The sequence below is a fragment of the Thamnophis elegans genome, chromosome Z (assembly GCF_009769535.1).
Source record: "Thamnophis elegans isolate rThaEle1 chromosome Z, rThaEle1.pri, whole genome shotgun sequence".
Taxonomy (NCBI): domain Eukaryota; kingdom Metazoa; phylum Chordata; class Lepidosauria; order Squamata; family Colubridae; genus Thamnophis; species Thamnophis elegans.
Genome location: NC_045558.1, coordinates 71,822,277 through 71,849,894, shown reverse-complemented (window position 1 = coordinate 71,849,894; position 27,618 = coordinate 71,822,277). Strand labels below are relative to the sequence as shown.

The 27,618-nt window shown below is 44.5% G+C and overlaps 1 protein-coding gene across 2 annotated transcripts in view; it reads right to left on the bottom strand.

Moving 5' to 3' along the window:
* CDK13 (cyclin dependent kinase 13) overlaps positions 1–27,618 on the bottom strand; it is a 103,833-nt gene that overhangs the window by 68,964 nt on the left and 7,251 nt on the right. Inside the window, exons 2-5 of one of the 2 annotated variants that reach the window (XM_032234619.1) lie at positions 19,881–20,489; positions 19,348–19,518; positions 18,411–18,550; positions 8,399–8,569 (exon numbers count right to left, since the gene is read on the bottom strand). In XM_032234619.1, the coding sequence (XP_032090510.1) occupies positions 8,399–8,569; positions 18,411–18,550; positions 19,348–19,518; positions 19,881–20,489 (1,091 nt within the window). The remainder of the gene's footprint in view (positions 1–8,398; positions 8,570–18,410; positions 18,551–19,347; positions 19,519–19,880; positions 20,490–27,618) is intronic. The other variant, XM_032234621.1, reaches the window with a different exon arrangement.

Below are 27,618 nucleotides of genomic sequence, written 5' to 3'. Positions count from 1 at the left end.
ATGCGATGGAGGCCTGGGCTTTTAGGTTGTGGAGTAAACACTCGTGGGCAAGCCCCCAGAGACCTCTTGGAAATCGCTGCCGGTGTCTTCTAGCAACATTTTATTCTGGGTCAGCCTCAAGGTGCTGGTTGCAGGTTGAGGGGCTGAAGCTTGCCTCCCAGCAAAAGAGGAGAAACCTCCTTTCGCTGGAATAAAAGGCTGCTCTTTTGGATGTTAAAGTATAGAGCAGCCTACTAATGCTGAAAAGGTTTTAATTTTTCCACAATTAATCTAGAAGAGAGGCAATTAACATGTCCAGTCCTAGAAAAGACTAAAAGCTGGGAGGAGCTACCAGAGGAGACATGTCATCACAGATTGTAGACTTAGTACAATTGGATGTTGGACTGAGTTAACCCATTCCTGAATGCTATCTCCAACTATGGAGAAAGGATTGCTTCTAATCCTGTATTGATATGAATGTTAATAATTATTTCCCTATTTAAAATATTAAAGCAGGCCCATTTTATTGCATCAAAAATAACATGAATTATGAATTAATCTTTTTTTTTTCATATATAAACTTTCATGTATTAACCTGATATTTTTCTGTCTTTTTCTTGTACTATGAATTATTATTATAAATTGTATTTTTGGGAGCTTTGTAGCATCTGTGATTCTTTTCCTTTCCTTAAAATTCTTTACTAGTTGACACACAGTGTGATAAAATATTTCAATACAGCTAATCCTCCACTCATGATTGTAATGGAACCTGCCTTTTACAGTTGCAAGTCATGATGGTCAGTAAGCGAAATGACCATGTCATTGCCTTGCTTAATGCCTCCATATCTTTTTTCCCTGATTAGTCATTAAGCAATTGCACGGGTCATTAAGCAGAACACGAGGTGCCCCAAAGATAAGGAAGGCCCTGGAAGTCCCAGCATAAGCCCAGACCTACTTGGTCCAGGCCTTCCAATGCCTTCCCTTAACCCAAGGCACCTTGTGATCCATTTCCTGTGATTCAGGGACCCCGCAGGCCTTAGGCCTGATTTTTGTTCACCACCACCACCAGGTCCCCTCAGACCTTGGTATTCCTTCCCATCCCACCAAGCCCCATCCCTTCCACTCCCTCCACCCATTTCAGTATGTTCTGCTTTCCTAACAATCTCCAGAGTGCTCTGAAAAGCTCTGGAGCTTAAAATACACTGCTCCATTGGTGTCGGCTCTGCTACCCTAATGTGTCACCAGAGTGTTCTGGAGAGTTCCAGAGCTGACATTAGGAAAGCAAAGAAGACCACTATGTTCACAATTTACTCTGTTTTTCTAACATGAATGCTTCTCTGGAATGCTTCAAAAATATCCAGACATGTTTTCAGGAAATAGAGCAGATTGGTCTGTTCCTAGGCTGCATGGTTTTATTCTGGAAGCAGTTGCAATTTTTAGAGCAGCCACAATTCCCTGCACCCACTCCAAAAATGATAGCTGTTTCCAGAATACAGCTGTAGAGTCCAGGGAAGCTTAGGGCCCCCTAACACAAGCTCTGGAGATCTTTGAAAGGTAAATCAATGACAGAAGGTTGTGAACCCAATGGACTGGAAAACGGACTCAAGGTTTGTGGAAACACAGCAGGGCAGAATAAGGCGGAGGCAGGTGCGGGAGCGGTGGGGGGGGGCTGCTATAGCATCCCTGCAGTTGGTGATAAGGACAAATGAACATAAGGGCACTACAGCAATTTTAACTTCAAAGTTTGTTCATAAGTAGCTTTCAGAGGTAGGGGGTATGCATCATAACTTCGAAAGGTGGCCAAGCAATCCCTCATAAGTCAAGCACTTCCTGTAAAACATATAATAAATAAAGCCAACAAAATAACCGTTGGCTTACCTGAACGGTCGTTCTCTGGGCACTGCGGGAGAGTCCAAGCATGGGTTAAATACAGTCTATCTGCCCTAGGACTGAACACACCTCCTTTACCTCAATGAGGGCAGTTTAAAAACCAAGTCTTGTCCGCTATAGGATGCCCTTCCTATACCTTGATCATGATGCAGAATCTTGGACACTACAATAAACCCTGGGCGGGTTTGGACTCTCCAACAATGCCCACAAAATGACAGTTCAGGTAAGCCAACAGTCATTTTCCTGTGCGCTGCTTGGAGAGTCCAAACATGGGACATATCCAAACTATTGTGTCCCGGGGGGGGGGGGGGGGGGAAGAAGTCATGTCCAGATTGTCGGGAGCCGAGGCAACTTGCTGTAAAACACGTCTTCCAAAGGAGGCTTCAGCTGAGGCAAAGGTGTCAATTTTATAATTTCTGATGAATTCTGTGGGAGACGCCCACATAGCCGCTCTGCAAATGTCAATGGAAGCTTGCATCGCCCAGGCTGCTGTAGTGGCCGCGCTCCTTATAGAGTGTGCTGTCACTCGACCTGGTACGGCTCTGCCTTGGTGTTCATAAGTCATTTTTATACAGGCCCGCAGCCAACGTCCAATGGTGAAAGAAGAAGCCCTGCGGCCTAGAGACCTAGGCTGAAATGACACAAAAAAGGACTCTGAGCGTCTGAATTCTTTGGTCCTTTTGATGTATATGTGAACCGCTCTTCAAATGTCTAGCTTATGCCAGGAACGTTCCTTTGGATGCTTAGGTCTGGGGCAAAAGTTCAGGAGGATCCCATCTTGGGTCCTGTGAAATTGAGTATTCATCTTCAGTATGAAGGAAGGATCGAGTCGAAGGATGATCCGGTTGTGATGGATAATACACAGTTACTCCCTGACAGAAAGCGCTGCTATCTCTGATACCCTCCTAGCAGAAGTGATTGCTACTAAGAAGGCAGTTTTAAGAGTCAAGTGCCGGCTAAGAGCCGTGGTGGCGCAGTGGTTAGGGTGCAGTACTGCAGGCCACTTCAGCTGACTGTTATCTGCAGTTCAGCGGTTCTAATCTCACCGGCTCAGGGTTGACTCAGCCTTCCATCCTTCCGAGGTGGGTGAAATGAGGACCCAGATTGTTGTTGGAGGCGATATGCTGACTCTGTAAACCGCTTAGAGAGGGCTGAAAGCCCTATGAAGCGGTATATAAGTCTAACTGCTGCTGCTAACTGGCAGTTCAAATCGGCTCAAAGGGAGTGCTCGTCAGGGCTCGCAGAACAAAAAGTAAGTTCCAGGAAGGATACCTGTGTATGGCCTGAGGGCAGATGTTGGATGCACCCTTCAGGACATTCCTGACCTGAGGATGTTGACTCAGGGACTGATGAGTGTCTCTAGCCAGTATGGTGGACAAAGCCGCAACCTGGTGATGGAGAGTGTTGGGCATCAACCCTTTGTCCAACCCTCTTGAAGGAAGTCCAGAAGTTGGGATATGGATGCTGAAACATCCACGATGTCACGTTCTTTGCACCAGGTGGACAACGCGGCCAAGGTCACATCCTATAGGGGTGTTGTGGATGGTCTTCTGGATGTTTGAATGGTCTGGATGACCTTGTCGGAAAGATTTTGTTTCCTCAGGAGCTCCCCCTCAAGTGCCAGACGGCTAGTTGAAGCCACTGGGGGGTCCGGATGACTGACAACCTCCTGGTTGAGGGAGATCTGCTCCTGAGGAATCCTCCATGGCTTCTCTATGGAAAGATCGATCAGATCCATGTACCAGGACCTCCTGGGCCAATGTGGAGCTACCAGTATAATCTCCGCCTCCTCCGCCAGGAGCTTGGTGATCATCTGCGGAATGAGCGGCAGGGGTGGGAAAGCACAGAGGAGGCCTGGAGGCCACTTGGATCTCAGCACATCCATCCCCTCTGCCTGGGCCGAGTGGTAACAGGAAAAGAATCTTGGCAGTTGCGTGTTGACTTGAGTTGCAAATAGGTTGACTTGTGGTTGACCGAACCGCCTCACAATATACCAGAAAAGAGTGGGATGTAGACGCCACTCAGAGTTGTCGATCGTCTGTTGACTTAGCCAGTCTGCTCTTACGTGGCTTGACCCGGATATAGGATCCGCTGATTGACGTTAAGTGGTGTTCCACCCTACGACCCAGGGACTCTGCCTCTGCCATGAATCTCTTGGAGAGGGTGCCGCCCTGCCAATTTATGTGGGCCTTTGTCGCAATGTTGTCTGTCAGTAACGGTACATGGTGGCCAACCAGTCATGTTGAGAAAGAATGCAGTGCCAGTCTGGCTGCTCTCAGCTCCAGCCAATTTATGCTTTGATGAGACTCTGTCTGTGATCACCTGCCTTGTGTCAGCTGACCTTGGCAATGTGCCCCTCAGCCGTAGAGACTGGCATCCAAGGTGACCACGATTCTTTCAGGTTCCTTAAACTGGCACCCCTGCTGGACTGATGCCGATTGCCACCACCTGAGGGAGCGGAGCACCTTCAGCGGAAGCCAAACTCGTCTGGGCGAATTGCTGGTCTTTGACATTGCATTGGAAGTAAGAACCATTGTAGCTCCCAGGCATGCAGTCTATCCAGGGAACTCTCTTTAGGCAAAATATCATGATCCTGAGAAGCTGGGATAATTGAACAATCGGTATGGACCGGAGCCGGCAACATTGGCGTATTCTGTTTCGTAGACTGCGTAGGCGATCTGGGACAGAAACGCCTTGCAAGAGACAGAGTCTATTATGGTGCCCAGGTGCTGAATGTGAGTTGTCAGTTCTAGATGACTCTTCTTTCGATTCACTGAAAACCCATGGTTCTGTAGGGTGCGTATGGTGATTCACACGTCTTTTAGATCCTGGCAACGAATCATTGACTGAATTATGATGTTGGCTAGGTAACATTCCAGGAGTATGGGGCGGGAGCGAAGGTGAGCTGCTACCGCTGCAAGAAGCTTGATAAAGGTCCTAGGAGTGGACAAGAAGCCAAAGGGCACAGCCCTGTACTGATAGTGCCTCCCGTCGTAGTGAAACCGCAGGAACCTTCTGTGCGATGCGTGGATGGGCACATGCAGATAAGCCATTTTCAGATCAATGGACGTTAACAAGTCCCCTCGCCTTATGCAGTCCAGGATGGATTGGAGGGGCTGCATCTTGAAGCGCTTGTAGGCCAGATGCTGGTTCAGGCACTTTAAGTCTAAGTTGGCCTTCCATCCACCTGAGTTCTTGGGGACCAGGAAGAGAATGGAATAAAATCCCTTCCCCTCCTGGTTCATGGCATTTATTTGCAGAAGATGGCTGATTTCTGCTTGCATGAGGGACCTTTTGATTGGGTTTTTGGGCATGGGGCAATGAAGAAACATTTGTGGGGGGAATGTCAGAAATTCTAGGACCAGACCCCTCCAGATGGTGTTGAAGATCCACGTCTCCGTGGTGATCTCCTCCCATTGGTCTGCATAGAATTGCAGTCAGCCTCCGATGGGAGGGTCGCTCTGGCAGTCACTTGCCGCGTCTGAACTGGCAATTGTTGGAGCCGCCACGAAAAGGCTTCCAAAAGGAGCCCTGTTGCTGATGTCTGCCCCAGGAGCCAAAGGAGTTCCTGTCTTGGTTCCTATCACTAGGTTGAGTATAGGCCCTCTGATATGAGAATGAGGTGGATGCCTGAACATTATTCTGGGCCCGAAAGGTTTGTTTCCTGAAGGATCCGGAACCCATCTTTTCATTCTTTTTGTGAGTAGAGAAGGATCTTTCGCTTATCTTTCGTCTCTATCAAAAACATTTTCCAAAGAATCTCTGAAGAGATGCCCCCCTTTGAATGGAGCTGAAGCCAGCTTCCATTTTGCCTTCATATTCGCCTGCCAGTGGCGGAGCCGTAGCAGATGGCGTGAGGTTACATTGGAGACTAAGGCTCAGGAAGCAAACTTTGCCGCATTCAATGAGGCATCTGCAAGTATTCCACTGCTGTAATGATCTTGTTAAGATCGTGACGCCAACTAGACCCCTCCAAGGGAGGTTTAGATCTCAACTGGCGTAGTCAGAGTAAGGAAGTCCTAGTGAAGAAGGAGGCAGAAGTTGAAGCCTTAATGGCCCAAGTAGCTGCCTGGTGCATCTTATGGCAGGCTTTTTCCGCTCTTATACTCTGCCTTGAGGCCATCTATGAGTTCTGCAGGCAGGGCAGAATTGGAAATCAAGGAGACCATTAGGGCATTAACCTCTGGCAACTTCAGGATGCCCTCCATTTTAGCTTCCAGGGAATATAAATTTTTGTCCCCGTCCCCCCAGGATTGGTCAATATTCCTGGCTGCACCCATTGGTGCTGCACAACATCTATGAACAAGTCAGGAACCGGAATAAGTTCCAGATCTGGAGCAGTCTCCTCAGGACCTTTTTTGGGGTCCTGGGAAGCAGACAACAGCTTTGTCCTTAGGTTTAGCTGGACCTAGCTCTTTAGAAGCCCTGGCCTTATGTAGCATCGGCTTGAAGAGGCCCGTGAAGGCAGGTTTATCAGGAGGCATATCCTCATCCTCTGATAATTTAAACTCGTCTGCAACCTCCTCCTCCCAAGCCGACACCTCCGTTGTAACAGAGGTACTTGGTGAGTCGGGGTTGCGCTCCCTGTTCTCAACGAGGTGGTGACCGGCCCTAGGGCCCTTGCCACCTCTGGACACTTTTTGCCGCATTGCCTCAACAAAGTCTTTGTCTTCTGCAGGCTTGGACCTGGAAGAGGCAGGTGACATTTACGCCTAACAAGGGCTGAGGAGACCTCTTCAGGTAAGGTACACTGAAAAGGCTCCAACTCATCCCTCATGGAAGAACTGGGGGAATCCGGGTATCCCAAGGAGGCTGCAGGAGACCCAATTTTTGAGTCCCTATCATCTAGGGATGGAGACTGATCGCCCTGGAGTGAAGGGACTTCCCCCTCCTCAGATATGGGTGTCGATGAGCCTGGAGTCTTGTCACACTCATGAGGCAAGGCTTGGCCCTGAGGGCTGACAGAGCCCTGTTTTCTGGGGCCTTTACTACCTGATGAACAATGGGTGGATTTCTCCCCAGTGCCCTTCTGCCCTTTCCCCCCTTGTTTTGGAGGATCTGGCCTACTGCACTTTGAAGAGGGACCTGCCAGCTTCTCCCGTGCCCCCAAACCTTCATCTGCCATGGTGAACTATAGATGGTTGGATTCTTGGCTTGCGAGGCAAAGCTGCAGTAGAGAAGGACACCTGACACTGGCCAGCTGGCTTTGCAGCTTCTGCAGATCTGCTTGATAGCTGGAGGCTGGCTAGACACCCAGGACACTCCAATGCTGCCTTCCTGCAACAGGAAAAGTCCTCTGGAAGGGGAGGAAAGCCCTGCCGGCACCCTGGACAGGGCCAAGGACTCCTCTGCGGCGATCTGCGCTGAGGTGGTGAGGCACGATTCCCAGGAATCTGTTTCTGGCTGAATTGAAGCAAGGGGCAGTTTGACACTTTTAAAATGCTGCTGCGGCTTCGCACTGCTGAACAGAAGCCTCTGATGTTCTTCCTGTTTCAATTAGTATCTGTAGGTAAGCAGAAGGAAGATGGACGATTTTGCTCTTAAAATGGCCACCGCGGCTTTGCGCTGCCAAAAGGAGCACTTCAATGTCCATCCCTGCCCTTATGAGCGGCTGTTAAAAAGCGCATGAAAAGCATCGCTTCCAAAATGGCTGCCGTGCTCTTCGGAGGCTCAGAAACACCGTCGCAACACCAGGACCCTCTGGATGCTCCTGACGCTGTCTATCGGCCGGGAACACACAGAAACCTTCCTGCCATTCCTGCACCCGCCGGCAGTGGCAAGACAAGTGATCTCTGGTATTCCGACCGCTGCGTGTGACCAGCAGCAGGTTGAATTGCCAACCGTCACCTCAGCAACCTTTCCAAGTAAATTGGACTTCAAGTAAGGTTCTAACCCTATTCTAACTCAATAACCACACTAAGAAAAATAAAAAATACTAAATCTACTGTGAATTGCTTAGAGAGTTCCAGTCTATCTATCAAGGACTGAAGAGCTCCCCAAAAACTAGTCCTGACGGGCAGACTGAGTTTTTAAACTGCCCTCAATGAGGCAAAGGAGGCGTGGTCAAAGAAAAATCTACTCAGTCCTAGGGCAGATAGACTATATTTAAACCATGCTTGGACTCTCCAAGCAGCACACAGGAGAATGAAAAGAAATTAGGAAGTTTTATTTATCTATTTTATCCCTTCTTTTTTATAAATAACTCAAAGCAGTGAACATATCTAATACTCCTTTATCTTCCTATTTTCCCCTCAACAACCTTGTATGGTGGGTTGAGAGTGACTGACCAAAGTTATCTAGGCAGCCTGCTTGCCTAAGTGGTGCAGGACTCATAGTCTCCCAGGTTCTAGCATGGTGCAAGACAGAATTAATGCAGCAAAAGTTTAAAGTATTTAACATATTACTTTTATATGCAAGAATGGAAATAATACAGTACTTGCCATGTTTTTTAAATCAGCAATCTTTTCCCAGAAACAATTATAAATTACCTTACAATTATGTACTGACAAAATAATGTTTATGAACATACCTTTATCTTTCTTGAAATCTAAAGCATCTTCTTTATCTGTCACTATTTCTTTCATGTTGATTATACTTGGATGATTTAGTTGTCGAAGAATTTTTATTTCCCTAATAGCTGTAATAGGAAAACCTTCTTTTTCATTATCCAACCGTACTTTCTTTAATGCCACCATTTCCCCTAGGAAAATATCAGTTAAACTGTTATTAGCAAAAACTAAAATGCTGACATATCCAGAAAACAATTTCATATTATACATGTAAACAATAGACTATAGAAGTAGAAAAAACTATTTGTGACTATTAATTATAGTATTTTGAATTAAAAATCTATACAAGCTCTATATTTATCAAAATGTAAAGTTCACCAAAGCTTTTTATTTGATTCAGCAAACCAAGTATTCTGTCAATTAATTAATTAATTATACTAGCTGCAGTTCAGTAGTTCAAATCTCACCGGCTCAAGGTTGACTCAGCCTTCCATCCTTCCAAAGTAGGCAAAATGAGGACCCAGATTTTTGGGGCAATATACTGACTCTGTAAACCACTTAGATAGGGCTGTAAAACCACTATGAAGTAGTATATGTCTAAATGCTTTTGCTGTAATCAAGACTGACTTAACTTTAAAAGACTGTACAGCCGAGTTAGTATAATAATTAAGTCAAATAACTAGGAATCAGAAGGCTTTGAGTTCTAATCTTACCTTAAACATGTCATCTTAGGCCAATCATTCTTTCTCAGCCTGAAGAAAGACAATGCTAAACCCCTTCCAAAATTTTGTCAAGTAAGCTGCCAAAACTATAGGTAGTCCTCAACTTACAACTACAATTGAACTCCAAATTTCCATTGCTAAGAATGGCAGTTATTAAGTGAGTTATGCCTCATGTACATTTTTGCCACAGTTGTTAAGCAAATCCCTGCAGTTATTAAGTGAATCACGCAGTCATTAAGGGAATCTGGCTTCCCCTCCAATTATTTTGCTTGTTGGAAACCAGCTGAGAAGGTTACAAGTGATGATCACATGACCCCAGGACACAGCCACTGTCATACATATATTACCAAACACCCAAATTTTGATCACATGACATGGGGATGCTGCAATAGTTGTACAAAAAATCACTTTTTTCAGTGCCTTTTTCAGCATATGTATATGCTGGTCTTGTTGCATTCGGCTCTTTTTCCGTGTAAGATTGAAATTCTCTTGGCAACATTTCGGCGAGGTCCTATTTGCCATCTTCAGGCTGGTGTTTTCAGCTTTGTGCTTGTGTGAGTAAGGCATGGTCAGAGCTGTCGTCTTTCCATTAATCTTGGTGGGGGTGTGTGAAGTGCTGGCTTTGTTGCTGTAAGTGGGTTGTTTGGCTGTGTAGTTGCATCCTGATTGGTAGATGGAGTTGATATTTGTAGATTGGTCAGCTGTTTCATATCATCCTATATGGCGGAGGTGCTGGCTGTGTGTCCGTTGTTCTTTTCTGTTGTAATGACCTAGGTGGTGGGTGGGGTTTGTTTGTTGACTAGGGCTGGTTTCCAGATGTCTGTTAGGGGGGAGATATTGTCACGTTTATTCATGTTATGAGGGTGTTTCTCTATTTCGATGGCTTTCATAATTATTCTCTTGTTGAAGTGTCCACATAATGGACAAAGGAACACCCATGGGATCATCCTTTTCACCCGTCATTGCAAACTTACACATGGAACATTTTGAAACTAACCCCTTAGATAAATCTGAACGCAAACACAAACTCTGGCTTAGATATATTGATGACACTTTGGCCACACGGGAAAGAAAAACTGGACAACTTCCTCACACATCTCAACAGCCTACACCCCAAAATACAATTCACTATGGAAATAGAAGCAAACAACCAACTTCCCTTTCTGGACATCCTAATCTACAAAAAACCCAATGGCTCTCTAGGACACACCATCTACCGGAAAAAAACACACACAACCACTACTTAAACACACAATCCCATCACCACTCTGCAGAGATCAACTCTGTAGCCAAGACCCTCATCTCCAGAACCAAACGCCTAGCTGACAAAGACCACCTGAAAACTGAATTACACTCTCAGAAACGTATTAATCCCCAACAATTCCAAAGAAAAACAATTACCAACCTAATCCAAAGGGAGACTCCCCCCAAAACCGAGAACAGAACAGGACAATGGCATCGCCCTCCTCCCTTACATCAAAGGCACCACAGATAAAATCAGCAAAATTCTCCACAAACACAATATCAAGACAGCCTTCAACACTGGCCAAAAAATAGCCAACATCTTAAAAAAACCCAAAGACAAAATCTTGCTAGAAAAAGACCATTGGCTTACCTGAATGGTTGTTCTCTCGGCGCTGCAGAGTGTCCAAAAACAGGTTAACTTCAGCTTGCTGCCCAAGGAACTGAGTTTAAATTTGATTGTAGCTCTGCCTCTTGGTTGCCTCAGAGGCTTGGTTTCAAAAAATGGAGATCAATAGTCTATGACTGAACCAGTCAGAGTCCAAGTCCAAGACATGAAGGTGCTAACAACATACCTCGCGGCCCCACCTTAAGGGTGGGTTTGGACACTCCGCAGAGAGAACGACCATTCAGGTAAGCCAATGGTCTTTCTCCTAGGCGCTGCTTGGAGTGTCCAAGCACGGAACATGCCAAAACTATGTTGAAGTCGGGAGGGAAGAAGAAATGTCCAGGGCAGCGGTGCTTGCCACGACTCTCTGTAGAACTCTCCTCCCAAAGAACGCCTCAGCGGAGGTGAAAGTGTCAAGTCTGTAGTTACAGATGAACGGAGATGGGACCAGACCACGTTGCAGCACGGCAGATTTCTTCAATCGGTGCTTGAGTAGCCCAGACGGCCGAAGTTGCTGCGCTCCTCGTAGAGTGTGCTGTGATACGCAAAGGAACCAGTCTGGCCTGAGTCTCATAAGACATCTTGATGCTCGCTCTGAGCCAGCATCCGATGGTAGAGGATGTGACTTTCTTCCCCATGGAAGCCGGCTGGAAAGACACAAATAAGGCTTCCAACTTACGGAAGGGAGCAGTATGTTTGATGTAGATGCGCACCGCCCTCCGCACATCCAGTTTGTGCCATGTCACCTCTCTCTAGTGCCTGGGTTGAAGACAAAAGTCTGGAATTATCACCTCCTGCGCCCTGTGGAAGACGGTGTTAATCTTCGGGACGAAGACCGGATCCAATCTTAAGACGACCCTATCGGGGTGGAAAATACAAAGGTCGCCTCTAACAGATAAGGCGGCCAACTCCAATATCCTGCAGGCTGAGGTGATGCCGACCAGAAAGGCAGTCTTTAGAGTCAGGTGGCATAGGCCCACCGTCCGCAAAGGTTCGAAAGGTGGCACGGCAAGTGCCTGCAGAACGACAGTCAAGTCCCAGGTAGGGTACCTATGGATGGGAGGCAGACACAAGTTGGATGCCCCCTTCAGGAACCCTTTTACCTGAGGCTGCCGGGAAATTGGTAACTGAGTGTCAGAAGACAGAATGGTGCTCAGAGCTGCCACCTGCCTGCAGAGAGTGTTTGGCGCCAGCCCCTTGTCCAAACCGTCCTGTAGGAATTCAAGGCCTCCGGAATGGTCGCGGAGGATGCCACAAGGTGATGGTTGAGGCACCAACGGGAGAAGGCCGACCGAGTTGCCTCATAGATTCTGACGGTGGAAGGTCATCTAGAGGCCTCAATTGTCTGGCTGACTCTGTCGGAATAGTGATGAAGCCTCAGGAGGTCCCCCTCAAGTGCCAGATGGCCAGCTGCAGCCACCGGGGCTCCGGATGTTGGCTGAGAGAGATTTGCTCCTGAGGTATGCGCCATGGCTGGGACACTGACAGGCTGACCAGGTCGGCGAACTAAGTCCTCCTTGACCAGTGAGGGGCTACCAGAAGCACCTCCGCCCCCTCCTCCAGAATTTTCCGGATGACCTGCGGAATCAGAGGAAGAGGGGGGAAGGTGTACAGTCGACCCAGAGGCCAGCGGGATCTTAAAGCGTCCGTGCCCTCCGCCCGGGGGCAGTGGAACCGGGTGAAGTACCTGAGAATGTGGGCGTTGGCTGGCGAGGCGAACAGGTTGACCACTGGGTGGCCGAACCTCTGGGACAGCTGGTAGAACAGTCTTGGGTGCAGCCACCATTCCGAGTTCTGGATGGTGGTCCTGCTGAGCCAGTCCACCGTCACATTGTCCACGCCAGAGATGTGGTCTGTTCGAATTGACGCTAGATGTCTCTGCCCAGCGACCCACAGCCTCCGCTTCTGACATCAGGGCCAGGGACCGCGTGCCACCTTGGTGTCCGATGTAGGCCTTGGCGGCGATGTTGTCCGTCAGAATCAGTACATCGCGGCCCCTGACCTGGTCGCGGAAGTGGCGCAGGGCGAGTTTCGCGGCCCGAAGCTCTAGCCAGTTGATGTTGTGGGCGAGCTCCGCCTGCGACCACCTGCCCTGGACCACCGATGTCCCCAGATGAGCGCCCCAGCCAAAGAGGCTGGCGTCTGTGGTGATGATCAGTCGCTCCAGCTCCCTGATGTGACTGCCTTTGAGGAGGGCATTCGACTGCCACCACTGGAGGGACCGGAGGACCTTCGGGGGAACCTGTATTACACGTCTGGAGTTGCTGGCTTTCCTTCTCTGGAGCGGGAGCAGGAAACACTGCAGCTCTCGCGTGTGTAGCCGCGCCCACGGGACCACCGAGATGCACGATACTAGCTTCCCCATCAGCTGGGAGAGGGAGATGACTGATGCAGACCCGGTCGAGCGGATGCTCCTCACCAGGGTCCAGATGCTGTCGACTCACTCCTGGGTGAGGAAGACTTGACAGGCATCGGAGTTGATGATGGTCCCAAGGTCCTGGATCCTGCAGGTCGGGGTCAGGTGGCTCTTGGCCAGGTTGACAGAGAACCCGTGAAGCTGCAGGACCTTGATGGTGGTGGTCAGGTCTGCGTGGGCTTGCCCCCTGGACGACGAGGGGATGAGGATGTCGTCCAGGTAGCATTCCAATCTCACGGGAAGACCCCGGAGCCGAGCAGCCACTGCGGCCAGCAGCTTGGTGAAAGTCCGTGGGGCCGACGAAAGACTGAAGGAGAGGGCCTTGTACTGGTAATGGCGATCGGTGAACTGGAACCTCAAGAACTTGCGATGTGCCAGGTGGATCGGAACATGCAGGTACAGTTCTTTCGGGGCGATCGAAGTCAGCAGATCGCCCGGTCTGACGCAGCCCAGGATGGTCTGGAGGGACTGCATTTTGAAGTGCTTGTACGCCAGATGTTTGTTTAGCTGCTTGAGGTCCAGAATCGCCCTCACCCCCCCCCCCGATGACTTGGGGACCAGGAAGAGGATGGAATAGAACCCCCTACTTCTTGACCCTTGGGGACCTTCTCTATGGCCACTATCTCCAGGAGGTGGTCTATCTCTGCCCTTATCAGTTGGAGCTTGTGGGCGGACCTGGGGACAGGGCAATGGAGGAAGGTTCTGTCCATCATGGTTTCCTCCCACTGGGCGGCATAGAGTTGGAGGCGGCCGCCTATGGGGGGAGCCCTGTGACAGTCACTTGGATTTCCTGAAGGGCTTGTTGGAATAGCCCCTCGGAAAGGCTTGCGGAACCCCTGCTGCTTCCCTCTGTCCCTAAACGAGGATCTGTCCTGGGAGCGATCCTGGGGGGCGCTGTAGGCGCGACTGGGACCGCCTGAGGAAGTGGAAGGCTCGTTATTCCGAAAGGAAGTCTTGCGGAAGGGCTGGCTCCTGTTTCTTAGTGACTGGAGGGAGCACCTTGCGCTTGTCCTTGGTCTCAGTTAGGAACTGATCCAAGGCCTCCCCAAAAAGCTTACCCCCTTTGAAGGGAGCGGAAGCCACCTTCCATTTCGCCTTCACGTCGGCCTGCCAGTGGCGGAGCCATAGCAGCGCCTCAAGGTGACATTCGAGGCCAAGGCTCTGGAGGAAAATTTTGTGGCTGCAAGGGACGCATCAGCTGAATACTCCACGACAGCAATAATTTTAGTGATGTCCTGCTTAGATCTGGAGTTCCCTGCCGGGAGCCCGGCCCACAGTTTGCAAAGCCAGAAGAGGGCTGCCCTGCCAAAGTAAGAGGAGCTGGCGGACGTGAGCATGGCCCAGGCGGTAGCCTGGTGAGTCTTAAGAGCTGCGGACTCCGTCCTCTTGTCCTCCGCCTTAAGCCCTTCCAGCAATTCCACGGAAAGGGAAGAGGAGGGAGGCAAGGGACATGATGGGATCATCCACTTGGGGGAGCTTTAAGAGCTCCTCCAGAGGGGCCTCCATAGTGAACAGTTTCCTGTCCGTCCCACTTGGATTGGCCATTGTCCCCGGCTGAGCCCATTGCTGTTGGATAATGTCTATAAATAATTGAGGGGCTGGAACAAGGTCCAAGGGTGGAGGCACCTCCTTAAAAAGGCCTGCACTGGGATCCTGGGGACCTATGGTGACGCCTGTGACTGGGTCAGATGTAGGTTTGGCCTCGGGGGCTGGAAGACCCATTTGGGGCCCTGCTGCCTGGGCCTTGGTAAGAAGGGCCCTAAACATGGTGGGATTAAATAGCCCTGAGCTGGTGGCCTGCTCAGGGGCAGGGTTCTCATCATCAGATGGAACTGGAACCTCTATTTCAGCCTCCTCCAGGTCTGACACCTCACTAAGTCCCGTTGGGGTGGGGGATGGTGCCCTAGCTTCTGAAGCCTTAGGGGCCTTGGCCTGACTGGCAGCTGGTTGGAGTGCCACAGAGGGCAATTTGGCCGCTAATTGAATCATGCCATTGGAAATGCCTTTCGATATGGCACGAGCCACAACCTCCTCCATGGCCCTGGACAAATTAGAATCCTGACCCTGAGGGGGAGGGGGCTCCAATTCTAAGGGAGCTAAGGATTCCTCCTCAGCCCCCGAATCCAAATCTGCCAGGGAATCTAGACCCATGGAATGGGTAGGTGATCCCAAGGATGCCCTATGAGGGTTGGGGGAAAACCTAAAGTCCTCACTGCCTGGGCCTAAGGGGGATTCCCTTCGCTGGGAGTCATCTCTGGGAGACCCAGCCTCGATCTCAGCTGGGAAGGGCTCCACAGGATCCTTGCGCTGTGCGGCCTGGGCCTTCTGGAACTGCTTTTCCAGGGCCTTCTGGCATCTCACAGCCATTTTCTCCTCAGCCTTGGAAGGCACCCCCGGTTTGGGCTGTCTGCCTTTAGAGGGGGCACCCACCCTAGCACTCTTGGCTGCAGGGGAAGGCCTACTGCGCTTTTTGGGAGTAGGCCCCGTCATGGCCTCTTCCTGTCTCTCCCCAGTGCCACCCTGATGGCCTGCCTGCTGTTCCATTGAGGCTGGTTAGAATACAGGCCTGAAGAGGTGATGTAGGCCGGGCTCAGGGCCTCTGATGGCTTCGGGCCTACTGTTCTGGAGAGGAGAGTGTCTAGCTGAGAGCCTGCAGATCTGCACTGGCAGGTAGGTAAGCGTGGGGTGGGGTGTCAAGGTTCCCTGCGGCCACAGTGAGGAGGGGTGGTCCCTGCCTGGCCACCCAGAACGAGGTCCCACGCTTAGAGCTGCCCTCCGCGGTGATCTGCTGGATGGACAAGGCTGCGCGGTTAAATTAGAGGCTTCTGAGGAGATTCGCAACAAAAGAAATTGTCCAAAATGGTGGCCGGCCGCACGCGCCAAGAGCAAGTTCGGGGCCTTTGGAGCCTAGCGCTCCTTGCGAGGGGAATGTCAGCTGTTAAAACTCACCCTCGCAGCACGGGCGATGGCCTCGCGCTCCCCGATCCACAGCACCACTCACAGAGGAGGATAGGCTGGGAGGACTCCAGGCAGCCTGTCCGCGCTGCTAGCAATTACCCCCCCCAATGCAAAGGAATATAAGGGGGAAAGGCTAACCTAAACTACACTATCTAAGCTAAGAAAACCTAGGGAATAACCCAAGGAATAAACAAAAATAAAAATAAAGGGAGCTACAGTCTCTCACAAGAAGGATCTGAGTCCAGGTTGATGCCCGAAAACAGGAGTTCAGCAAAAGACGTCCTATAGGGCGACTGAGTTTTTTGAAACTGAGCCTCTGAGGCAACCAAGAGGCGGAGCTACAATCAAATTTAAACTCAGTTCCTTGGGCAGCAAGTTGAAGTTAACCCGTGCTTGGACACTCCATGCAGCGCCTAGGAAAACCAAGGAGTCTACAAAACACCATACAAAGTCTGCCCTGCAGACAAACGAACAGGAGAATAAATGCACGCACCGCAGAACACATGAACACAGTAAGAAAAAAAGAAAAAATTTCTTCCCCTTTCCAGCACTTTAAAGCTACAGGTCATGAAATTAATTTTGAAGGAACCAGGTTAATCTCAAAAACTGAACACTTCGACAAGGGAATAATTATGGAAGCTATCGAAATAGAGAAACACCCCCACATGAATAAACGTGACAATACCTCCCACCTACCAGACATCTGGAAACCAGCCCTCGTCAATAAACAACCCCACCCACCACCCAGGCCGTTATAACACGAAACAACAACGGACATACAGCCAGCACCAATCAGCACAAATCTACCAATCATGATACAACCACACAACCACTTACTGAAACAAAGCCACTCCACACACTCCCGTCAAGATCTATAGAAAAACGGCAGCTCTGACCACGCTTTAAGCCCAAAACCCAGCCTGAAGATGGCGAGTGACACCTCGCCAAAACGTTGCCAAGACAGTCTCAATCTTAGATGGGAAAAGACCCAAATACAACAAGACAAGTATACCTACACCCGTGAAAATCTACGAAAACATACATACACACACAAACACACACATATGTATGTATGTATGTATGAGAAAACAAATTATATATATATATATATATATGTGTGTGTGTGTGTGTGTGTGTGTGTGTTTTTAATTTGTGCTGATAAATAAATAAATATTATTTAAAATTATTTATCAGCACAAATAAAAAAAAAAAACACAAATATAACAAAGGCAACAGTAAAAATATTGGGTTTCTGTCGTGATGGACTCTTGTGACGAGCCGAAGGACAGATGATGGAAGCAGTTAGCTTCCTCCCATAATTGGGGCTTACCAGGGGTTGTAAAAAATCTAATATATATATATATATATATATAAACCTGAAGTAGTCAGCAGCAGCCTGAAGATGACGAATGTGACTTCGTCGAAACGTCGCCAAGACATCTCCAATTCTACGCGGGAGAAAACCCGAACAACTAGAGACTATATATATATATGTGTGTGTGTGTGTGTGTGTGTGTGTGTGTGTGTGTGTTTTTATTTGTGCTGATAAATAAATAAAGGGAGACTAGTATAGATCTATTTCAAGCTATTTAGCTCTCATCAGCTAGCCACACCCTTGCTGGGATTCGAACCTGTGCTGTATTGCTTCTTAGGCAAACGTCTTAGCCATTAAGCCACAGGTCTCCTCCTTATCAGCTGAAGCCAGGGAAGAAGGTATATATTTAGTGTCACAACCCCTGGTAAGCCCCAATTATGGGAGGAAGCTAACTGCTTCCATTATCTGTCAATCGGCTCGTCACAAGAGTCCATCATGACAGAAACCCAATATTTTTACTGGCAACAATGAATAAATTTCTCCTCCAAGGAGAACTTACAACAGTTCATGTAGTGATTGTTCAAAGTTACAGCAGCACTGAATAAAATGACTTATGACTGTTTTATACACTTATAAAAGTTGCAGCATCCCAATAGTCACGTGATCAGAATTTAGAGATTTGACAACTAACTTATAGTTAAGATGACTTTTCAGTCTTCTGACAAGCAGAGTCAATTGGATGTTAGATTTAATTAATAACCATGTTATTAATTTAACAACTGCAGTGATTCATTTAACAACCGCAGCAAGAAAGAATATAAAATGAGGTAAAATTCACTTAACAACTCTCTCATTTAGCAACAGAAATTTAGGGCTCAATTATTGTCATAAGTCAAAAACTATCTGTATGCTTTTGACCTTTACTAATAGAAACTGCAACGATTACTTATGACATCAGTATATTTGTTGTGAATCATAATTTTAAACTTACCTGTATCTTTATCTCTTGCTTTGTAAACTTGCCCATATGTGCCTTCTCCAATAATGCCAATGATATCAAACTTATCTACACAACGTTTCCCCCAGTCAATTTCTTTCTGCTTTGTTTCACCATGACGTGGTCCACATATCCTAACCAAACAATTAATAAGATTTTGTTCCACAAGAATATGTTTACATTTTTGTCTAAAAATGTCCTTCTCTGTACATTTTTCTCTGTAAATATGATATTACATATTAAATTATTTTTAAAAATATCAGTCACACATTAGCATTTTTATATATTTTATATCCTCCTTCTTGTAGTGTTCTACTACAAATCTTACGCAGCCATTTTCATCACTAGTAGCTTCTTTGGTTTCATGTTTCCCATTAAACATTTTTTTCAATGGATGGATTTTTCAAAAGCAGATTACGGTATACTGTGAAGATTGCCTATTTCTATAGTTCAAACAAAATAAAGCAGGTTTTTTTACTAGTAAAATAGGGAAATTGAATGATCTGGAATACCAATCAGAAACATTTAAATGCATTTTTTTTAATTATTTGCTTAAATTATTCTCAAATTACTCTATTTCACAACCTGCAATTAACATACAATACAGAGAACAAAAATGAAATAATCCTATTTTACCACAGCATTCAAAACACTACATTATGATATATCTATGGATTGGTATATTTCTACCCAAATACTATAATTCTGGATGCAAAACAAAAATGAGAAAATTACAGAGAATTTATCTACTGAAGAACATACTAGTCAATTAATAATTTAAAATCTAACTCTTCTACTTGTTCATGCACAAAATACTAAAAGCAATCTTACAATAAAATTCTATAGTGAATCAGTTATCAATTGCCCTAATATACAATGACTTTGTATTTTATATTTATTATGATCTATATAAGAAAATAAATGCACATACTTGGGTCTCTTTTTATGATGTGATTGCACTAGAATCTTTTTCTCTTCGGGGCTTTGAGATATATCATCTCTTCCAGGAAACTCAGGTGGCAATGGCAAGTCTGCAAGCAAATGGCGTAATTTCTTCTCCACTTCTTTTTTCACTGCTTTTACTGAAATGTTACCTTGCAAACTATAGCAAAATAAAAAGACTTTTTATGCCAGTATAAATGACAAGTTTATAATTAAAACAAAGTATCAGGTCTAATATATTGTTCCAATATCATACTTATGTAAACATAAGGGAAAAAGTTAAAATCTAGACATTTTGTTAAATGTAATAAACAGTGAAGAACAATACTAATCCATGTACTTTATATACATTACTAAGTAGCCATCAAAATGGACTGGTGAAGATTTTGGCTACAAACACTTTTTAAAGCATATGTGAGATTAGAAATTAATGTAAAAATAACAAAAAGTATTTACATTTCATTAAACCTGTCTAGCATTTGCAGGTTGACATTGCTTCTTTAAAATTATTTCACAACTCACCAATCTATAGCTTTATCTTCGGGCAGCATAGGAGGGAAAGGCAGGGGTGGCAGAGTGGAAGTGATTGGTGCAACACTACAGTCTTTCTCCTTAGATGTTGCAGTTAGGATATGAGGCTTATTCTTCTCTTTCACTACAACAGGTTGTGTTGTTGGTTTCATAAGGGTTGATTTATTTTCTTTTGCTGATAAAACATTTTGTTTAACTACTTTCTCTACAATCACATTGTTTTCCACTTTAGTTTCTTGAACAGAAACTTTTGTTTTTGTCTTATCATTTTTCAAGGTTGAACTATTTGAAGGGGAAGACATATTTTCTATTTTTATCTTTTTTACTTCCTTTACATTATTCACTTGTACAGCAATTCCTATATCACTTCCCTTTGTAAGGGAACAAGTGTTGGAAACTTTTGCATTGGCTTTAGCTGCCTCTGCTGCCCTGGCTTTTTTGTTCTTGTTCAGCTCAGCTCCCAGGCTGCTTTTTAGAGTCAGAGTACTGGGAGAAATACTGGACTGCCGACTTCTGGATCTTGAAAATCTGTGTCTACTACGAGATCTTGAATGTCTTGAAGAGTAAGGACTTCTGCTTCTGGATTTTGCTGATTTTCTGCTTATAAAAATAAAGTTTTAGTGAGTAAATATTGTTATGTTTGTAAATTACAATGAACACTTTTATAACTACTCCATTAACATGTTTAATTGTTAGCTGGCTTTTTTAAAATAAAAAAACAGCAAAAGATCACTATGTCATCTAACAAATTTTAAATGTGTGTTTACATTTAAGAATACTTCCAGCAAATTTTAAGTGCGTAAATCTGCATTATTAGTTCAGGATATCACACAAAGCTTTCATCCAAAAAATTGAAAGCTTTTAAATGATTTGTTATTGAAAGATTTAATTTCTAATTTAGAAAGCAAACTATTTTGAAAACTTAACCCTAATCATTAAAATATAAAAAGCTTGATTTAGATGGGATAAGTTAAAAGGTTTTTTTTTTACTTTTAAACAACAGAGATTAGGTTTGATCTCTGTGTAAAAAGCAAGAAATATTTTGGAAATCTTTAGAACTGGAGGAAATATAAATGAAAATGACAACTGCAAAGGAAACCTGACATTAGATATAAGACATAAAAAGTATTTCAAGTTAGATCGATAGGTATTGACTCTTTAAAAACCTTGGCATGAATTATAAATGCTCAGTGTAAAAAATATCCTCAAAACAGAAAACAAAAATCAAAAATTTAAAACAATGTGATTTGTTAACAAGAAACACGTATTAGGAAAATATGTAAAATATTTAAGTCCAAAAAATCTGGAAGAATTTATTTCAACAGAACTGAAAAAAGATGCTTTGTATATAAATCCTTAGCTATATCCAAAACTTATACTGACTATTGATTGTGGCACATATGTCAGGGTAAAACAGGTAGATTTTTTTTATATATTGGAAAGTTATATCCCAAATGAAGATAAAATAGAATAGAATAGCAGTAGGAAGGGACTTTGGAGGTCTTCAAGTCCAACCCCCTGCCTAGACAGGAAACCACATACCATTTCAGACAAATGGTTATCCAACACCTTCTTAAAGACTTCCAGTGTTGTGGCATTCACAACTTCTGGAGGCAAGTTGTTCCACTGATTAATTGTCCTAACTGTCAGGAAATTTCTCCTCAGTTCTAAGTTGCTTCTTGATTAGTTTCCATCCATTGCTTCTTGTTTCATCCTCAGATGCTTTGGAGAAACGTTTGACTCCCTCTTCTTTGTGGCTACCCCTGTGATATTGGAACACTGCTATCATGTCTCCCCTAGTCCTTCTTTCTATTATTAAACTAGACATACCCAGTTCCTGCAACCGTTTCTCATATGTTTTAGCCTCCAGTCCCCTAATCATCTTTGTTGCTCTTCTCTGCACTCTTTCTAGAGTCTCCACATCTTTTTTACATCATGGTGACCAAAACTGAATGCAGTATTCCAAGTGTGGGCTTACCAAGGCATTATAAAGTAACATTAACACTACATGTGCTCTTGATTCTATCCCATTGTATAGCATTTTATAAAGTACCTGGCTAAATTATTGGATTTTACATATGAAAATGTATAATTCCTTGAGGATTGAAATTGAATGGTTTCTCCATAAAAAGAACTTCTCAGAAAAATATTAAAAATACAGAGGGTAAATTAACCATTTTCAACTTAATGGATAATTTGGAGCATTTTTATTGCCAGAGATATAAAACATTTACTGAAAATAATACATTTATTTTTAATGAAAGAAAATAGATTTTTCAAGAATAGATATTATTTGGATTTCTATGATTTGATTAAGTATATTTATAAAGTGGAAGCATTATCAAAGACATTTTCAAATCACTTTTAAAGGAAAAATGGATTATCATGGAAAATGTCAGAATGTGAAAATTCTCAATACTGGACCAAAAAAATAAAATACGAACTTTTGATAACTATTCCAACAAATTGTCTACAGCTTTAAAAAAAAATCAAAGAAATAACCAATTTTTCTGGTTCTGTTGAGGTTTGGGAGAAGCTAAATTTAAAATTGAAAAGATATAAACAATGACAATTCAACTACTATATAAAAATGCATAGTAACTGAACCAGTTTCTTTCCTTGTCAACATTCAGCATTAGGGTTACCATTGGATTGTTAAGGAGGGTTTACAATGTATGGGCATCATTAAAAAATATATTTGCTAATGATACATCAACTATATCATATTCATAAAAGACACTAAATTCAACTGAAAATCTTTTGAGTACTAATCCAACCATTAACCGCAATAGTTTCTTCTATTAATTGAGAAGAACTTTTAATTTCTTTGGAATAACTGTTTCAAAACTGAAAAGCAATTTAAGAATTTAAAAAGGAGAAAAGTTGCCTCCCCTCACAGGACAATAAAAAAATTATAGATAAAGTATTCACTAATTATAACAACATTTAACTTACTAGTGCTAATTTGACTGAAATTGCTTGTTTTTAAGAAACAAAAATAAAATGAATATTTTATATTAATAAACAATTTTATTATTTGTTTAGGATAAATTCTTAAATAAGTTATATATTGCATTCTTTGATAATGTGACAAAATTAGTGGACCAGAGGAATGCCGTCGATATAGTTTACTTGGACTTCAGTAAGGTATTTGATAAGGTAGACCATAACCTACTACCAGATAAAGTATAAGAATGTGGGTTAGACAGCATCACCACCAGATGGATTTGTAACTGGCTGACCAACCGCACTCAATGTGTAGTCCTCAATGGAACTGCATCTCCACGGAGGGAAGTATGCAGTGGAGTACCCCAAGGCTTTGTTTTGGGCCCAGTACTCTTCAACGTCTTCATCAATGATATGAATGAGGGAATAAATGGGGAACTCATCAAATTTACAGATGACACCAAGCTGGAAGGAATAGCCAACACTCCAGAAGATAGGCTAAAGATACAGAAGGATCTTGACAAACTTGAACATTGGGCACTATCTAATAAAATGAAATTCAATGGTGAAAAGAATAAGGTTCTACATTTAGGCAACAAAAACGAAATGCACAGGTACAGTATAGGTGGTACCTTACTCAACCATAGTAACTGTGAAAGGGATCTTGAAGTCCTAGTGGACAACCATTTAAATATGAGCAAGCAGTATGAAGCAGCTACCAAAAAAGCCAACACGGTTCTAGGCTGCATAAACAGAGGGATAGAATCAAGATCACGTGAACTATTAATACCACTTCATAATGCCTTGGTAAGGCCACACTTGGAATATCAGTTTTGGTCACCACGATGTAGAAAAGATGTGTAGACTCTAGAAAGAGTGCAGAGAAGAGTAACAAAGATGATTAAGGGACTGGAGACTAAAACATATGAAGAACGGTTGCAGGAACTGGGTATGTCTAGTTTAATAGAAAGAAGGACTAGGGGAGACATGATAGCAGTGTTCCAATATCTCAGAGGTTGCCACAAAGAAGAGGGATTCAAACTATTTTCCAAGGCACCTGAGGGTAGAACAAGAAGCAATGGGTGGAAACTAATCAAGAAGCAATTTAGAACTGAGGAGAAATTTTCTAAACAGTTAGAACAATTAATCAGTGGAACAGCTTGCCTCCAGAAGTTGTGAATGCCCCAACTCTGGAAGTCTTTAAGAAGTTGTTGGATAACTGTTTGTCTGAAACAGTATAGGGTTTCCTGCCAAGGCAGGGGTTTGGACTAGAAGATCTCCAAGATCCCTTCCAACTCTGCTATTGTATTATTGTATGAGTTCAGGGTAAAAGCTCGTGATGGACAAAGAAAAATGTTTTCAAATGTCCAATCAGTTAATTAAATTGGTGATGGTTACTAATATTTATATAATTGTGATATGATGTATCCATATAATTATATATTTTAAAAATTAATCTGGAACAATGGGACACCAGATACTCAACTTACAAATATTCATTTAGTGACCGTTTGAATCATTGCAGCATATACGTGTCAGTGATCAAAATCAGGGTGCTTGGCAACTGGCATATATTTATGATGGGTAATGTGATCAACTTTTACAACTTCTTGACAAGCAAAGTCAATGGGGACTAACAACTACCATGTTTCCCCGAAAATACGATAGGGTCGTATTTTTATATTTTTTGACCCACAAAATATGGCTTTGGGCTTATTAAAGGGGAAGGCTTATTATTTTGGGGTTGCCGGGAGGCTGCCCCCTTTCGACCAGGCTCCCAAAGAGCCGAACACAGCCTCGGGGTCGAATGGCTGTGTTGCGCTGTTGCAGCAGCAACACAGCAGCCATGAGGTGATCACATTCGCGAGCAACTGCCTGGCGAGTCCCCTTTCCAGCCGGGCACAGCGCCGACCGATCTAGTAGTACCCAGAAGGCACCAAGCAATGCGTGCGCCTGTTCGCCACCCTCTGCCTCCCGTGGCTCAGTGCCTTCAGAATGCCCCTAAGTGAGTGAATGGGGCTCTGCATGCCTGGAGAGGGGGGTTGCGGGAGCAGCTTTTCCGCTCTCCACTTGCACGACTTGTAGGCTCACGAGGCCCTTGGGTAACTCTACAGTACCTGCAGAGCCAGGGCATCTCTGCTGCTGGCACCGCCCACCGCTTGGGTTTCTTTTTGCAGCTTTCAAAGCACGGAAGATGGATGCCGCTCTGGAAATACGCTCTATGGTAGCATACAACCATAGAGCGTACTCCCAGAGCGGTCTTCTACCTCCGTGCTTTGGAAGCTGCAATGGAGGACGGATGCCACTCTGGGAGTATGCTCTATGATTGTATGCTCTGCAGCCTACAACTATAGAGCGTACTCCCAGAGCGGCATCCATCCTCCGTGCTTTGAAAGCCGAAAAAAAAGAACCCAAGCGGTAGGCAGCGCCAGTAACGGAGATGCCCTGGCTCTGCAGGTACTGTAGAGTTAGCCAAGGGCATCATGATCCTGCGAGTGGCGCAAGCGGGGAGCGGAAAAGCCACTCGCGCAACAACCCCTTCTCCAGCCATGCAGAGCCCCATTCACTCACCTAGGGGCATTCCGAAGGGACCGAGCTGTGAGAGGCGGAGGGCGGCGAACAGGCACTTGCGTTGCTTGGTGCCTTCTGGGTACTGCTAGGTCGGTCAGCGGCACTGTGCCCAGCTGGAAAGGGGAGTTGCCGGGCAGCTGCTTTCGACTGTGGTCACCTAATGGCTGCTGTGTTGCTGCTGCGACAGCGCAACACAGCCATTCGACCCTGAGACTGTGCCCAGCTCTTCGGGAGCTCGCTCGCAAGAGGTCAGCTGCCCAGCAAACCCCTCTTCAGCTGGGCACAGTGCCACTGACCGACCTAGCGATACCCCGAAAACACCAAGCAACGTGAGCACCTTTGCCCCCCACCTTGTTCCCGCGGCTTGGCGTCTTCAGGATACCACTAGGTCGGTGAGCGGTGCTCTGCCTGGCCGGAGGGGAGGATTGTCCAAGGACTTATTTTCAGGGGTGGGCTTATATTTTTGCCCACATGAAAAATGTGGCAAGGCTTTAGTTTCAGGACTGGTTGTATTTTGGGGAAAACACAGTAACAGTGATTCACTGAACTTTGCAAGAAAGATAGAGCAAAACTCACTTAACTGTCTTAGTTAGCAACATAAATTTTGAACTTAATTGTGGTCATAACTACTCAATTCTACTCAATTCAGATTTTAAACATCGAGCATTATATGTCAAAAGTAGAAATTCTGAAATCTTTCTTACTAGAAATTTAAATCAAATCCATTTTAAGAAATGTTTTTTTAACAAAAATAAACATATTTGAATTGTTTTCAGAATTTACAAATTCAAGTGAATTAGAGACAATCATAATACTTCATTGAAAAATAAGTACTATGTATTCAGATTTATTGGACCCCCACATAACATGTTCATCAGATTTAGAAACTGAAACTCTTTTGAATATTTAGTCATAATTATCTATCTGTCTATTCAACTTGGAATAATGGTTTCTGAAGAAGACCCCTTTATGTTCCACCTTACGCACAAAGCCAAGTGACTTTAGGCTAGTCAGTTTCTCTCAGTCCTAGGATGAAAGCAAATCACTTCTAAAAACCAGCAGGGATTTGTAGTAGTCTCTAAGAATCAAATACAATTGAACAGATAAAAAACCCACCATATCATGTAATAAAATTAGGGTTCAATAATCCCAATATGACTCTTAAAAACCAAAACTTTACTACTTTATCATATAATAGTTTCCCTGGTTCCCTGGTTCCTGGCTTATCTAATGTATGTATCTTATGTAATTCAAAGTGCTGATAACATAAAACTACCTACAGTATAAAGCAAAAACTCATGAAGAAACATCTCCAAATGAAAATAATATAATATACTAACCTCATTTTCTAAGGCCTATGTCTATGCAGCTGGATCTCAACAAGATAAACTGCCAAAAAATGAAAATCCCTTTTCAACTAAAAATTGCATTTAAAATATTTAACTGCTGCTACTTCTTTTTATTTTATTCAAATAAGCCACTTCTTTTATTTTCTTAAGTTACTTTACTAATTGAATATGAATTTACAAAGCTTCTGTGGGGTTTTTTGTTTGTTATATTTTAATTACTATTTAATTTTATATTATTTTATAATAATTTATTTCATTTTATATTTACATTTTCATTTTATATTATTTCATTTTACATTATTTACAATCACTTAAATATGAGTCAGCAGTGCTGCAGCGATTCATTACTTGCAACCTTAGCAGGTAAAGATAAGCCACTTACTCACAAGTAAAAACAAACCCCTTTTCAAACACGGTAGGAACAGTCTTTTATTCACACGGATAAACAAAAATCAAAGGTAATTAGTCCCAACAGACCTAGTTTAGAAATCCAAATTGCTTGTTGTATCCTAAAAGCAAGTGGTTGTCTGTGACAACCAGCCACTCCCACATTTATTTTCACTCCCTATTTATTTCCCAGACAGGGAGGGGCTGACTAGCATCCATGTCTGCATTTCTTGAGAGCCGGCTTATTGTTTTCCTTTGCTCTCCTCTCTTTTCCTCTCTACATATATGTGCATCTGGGATCGGCCCCATCTGTTCCTCCCACTCACTCAGCTCAGGCTCTGAAGACAGTTGCCTCTCCACCTCAGGGAGGACAGAAGGTCCTTTCTCTGTCTCTGATTATGTTTCCTTATCAGGGCCTTTTAAAGGCTTCAAAACTGGCCCAGGCTCTCCCCGCACCTCCTCCTCGTCTGACTCTA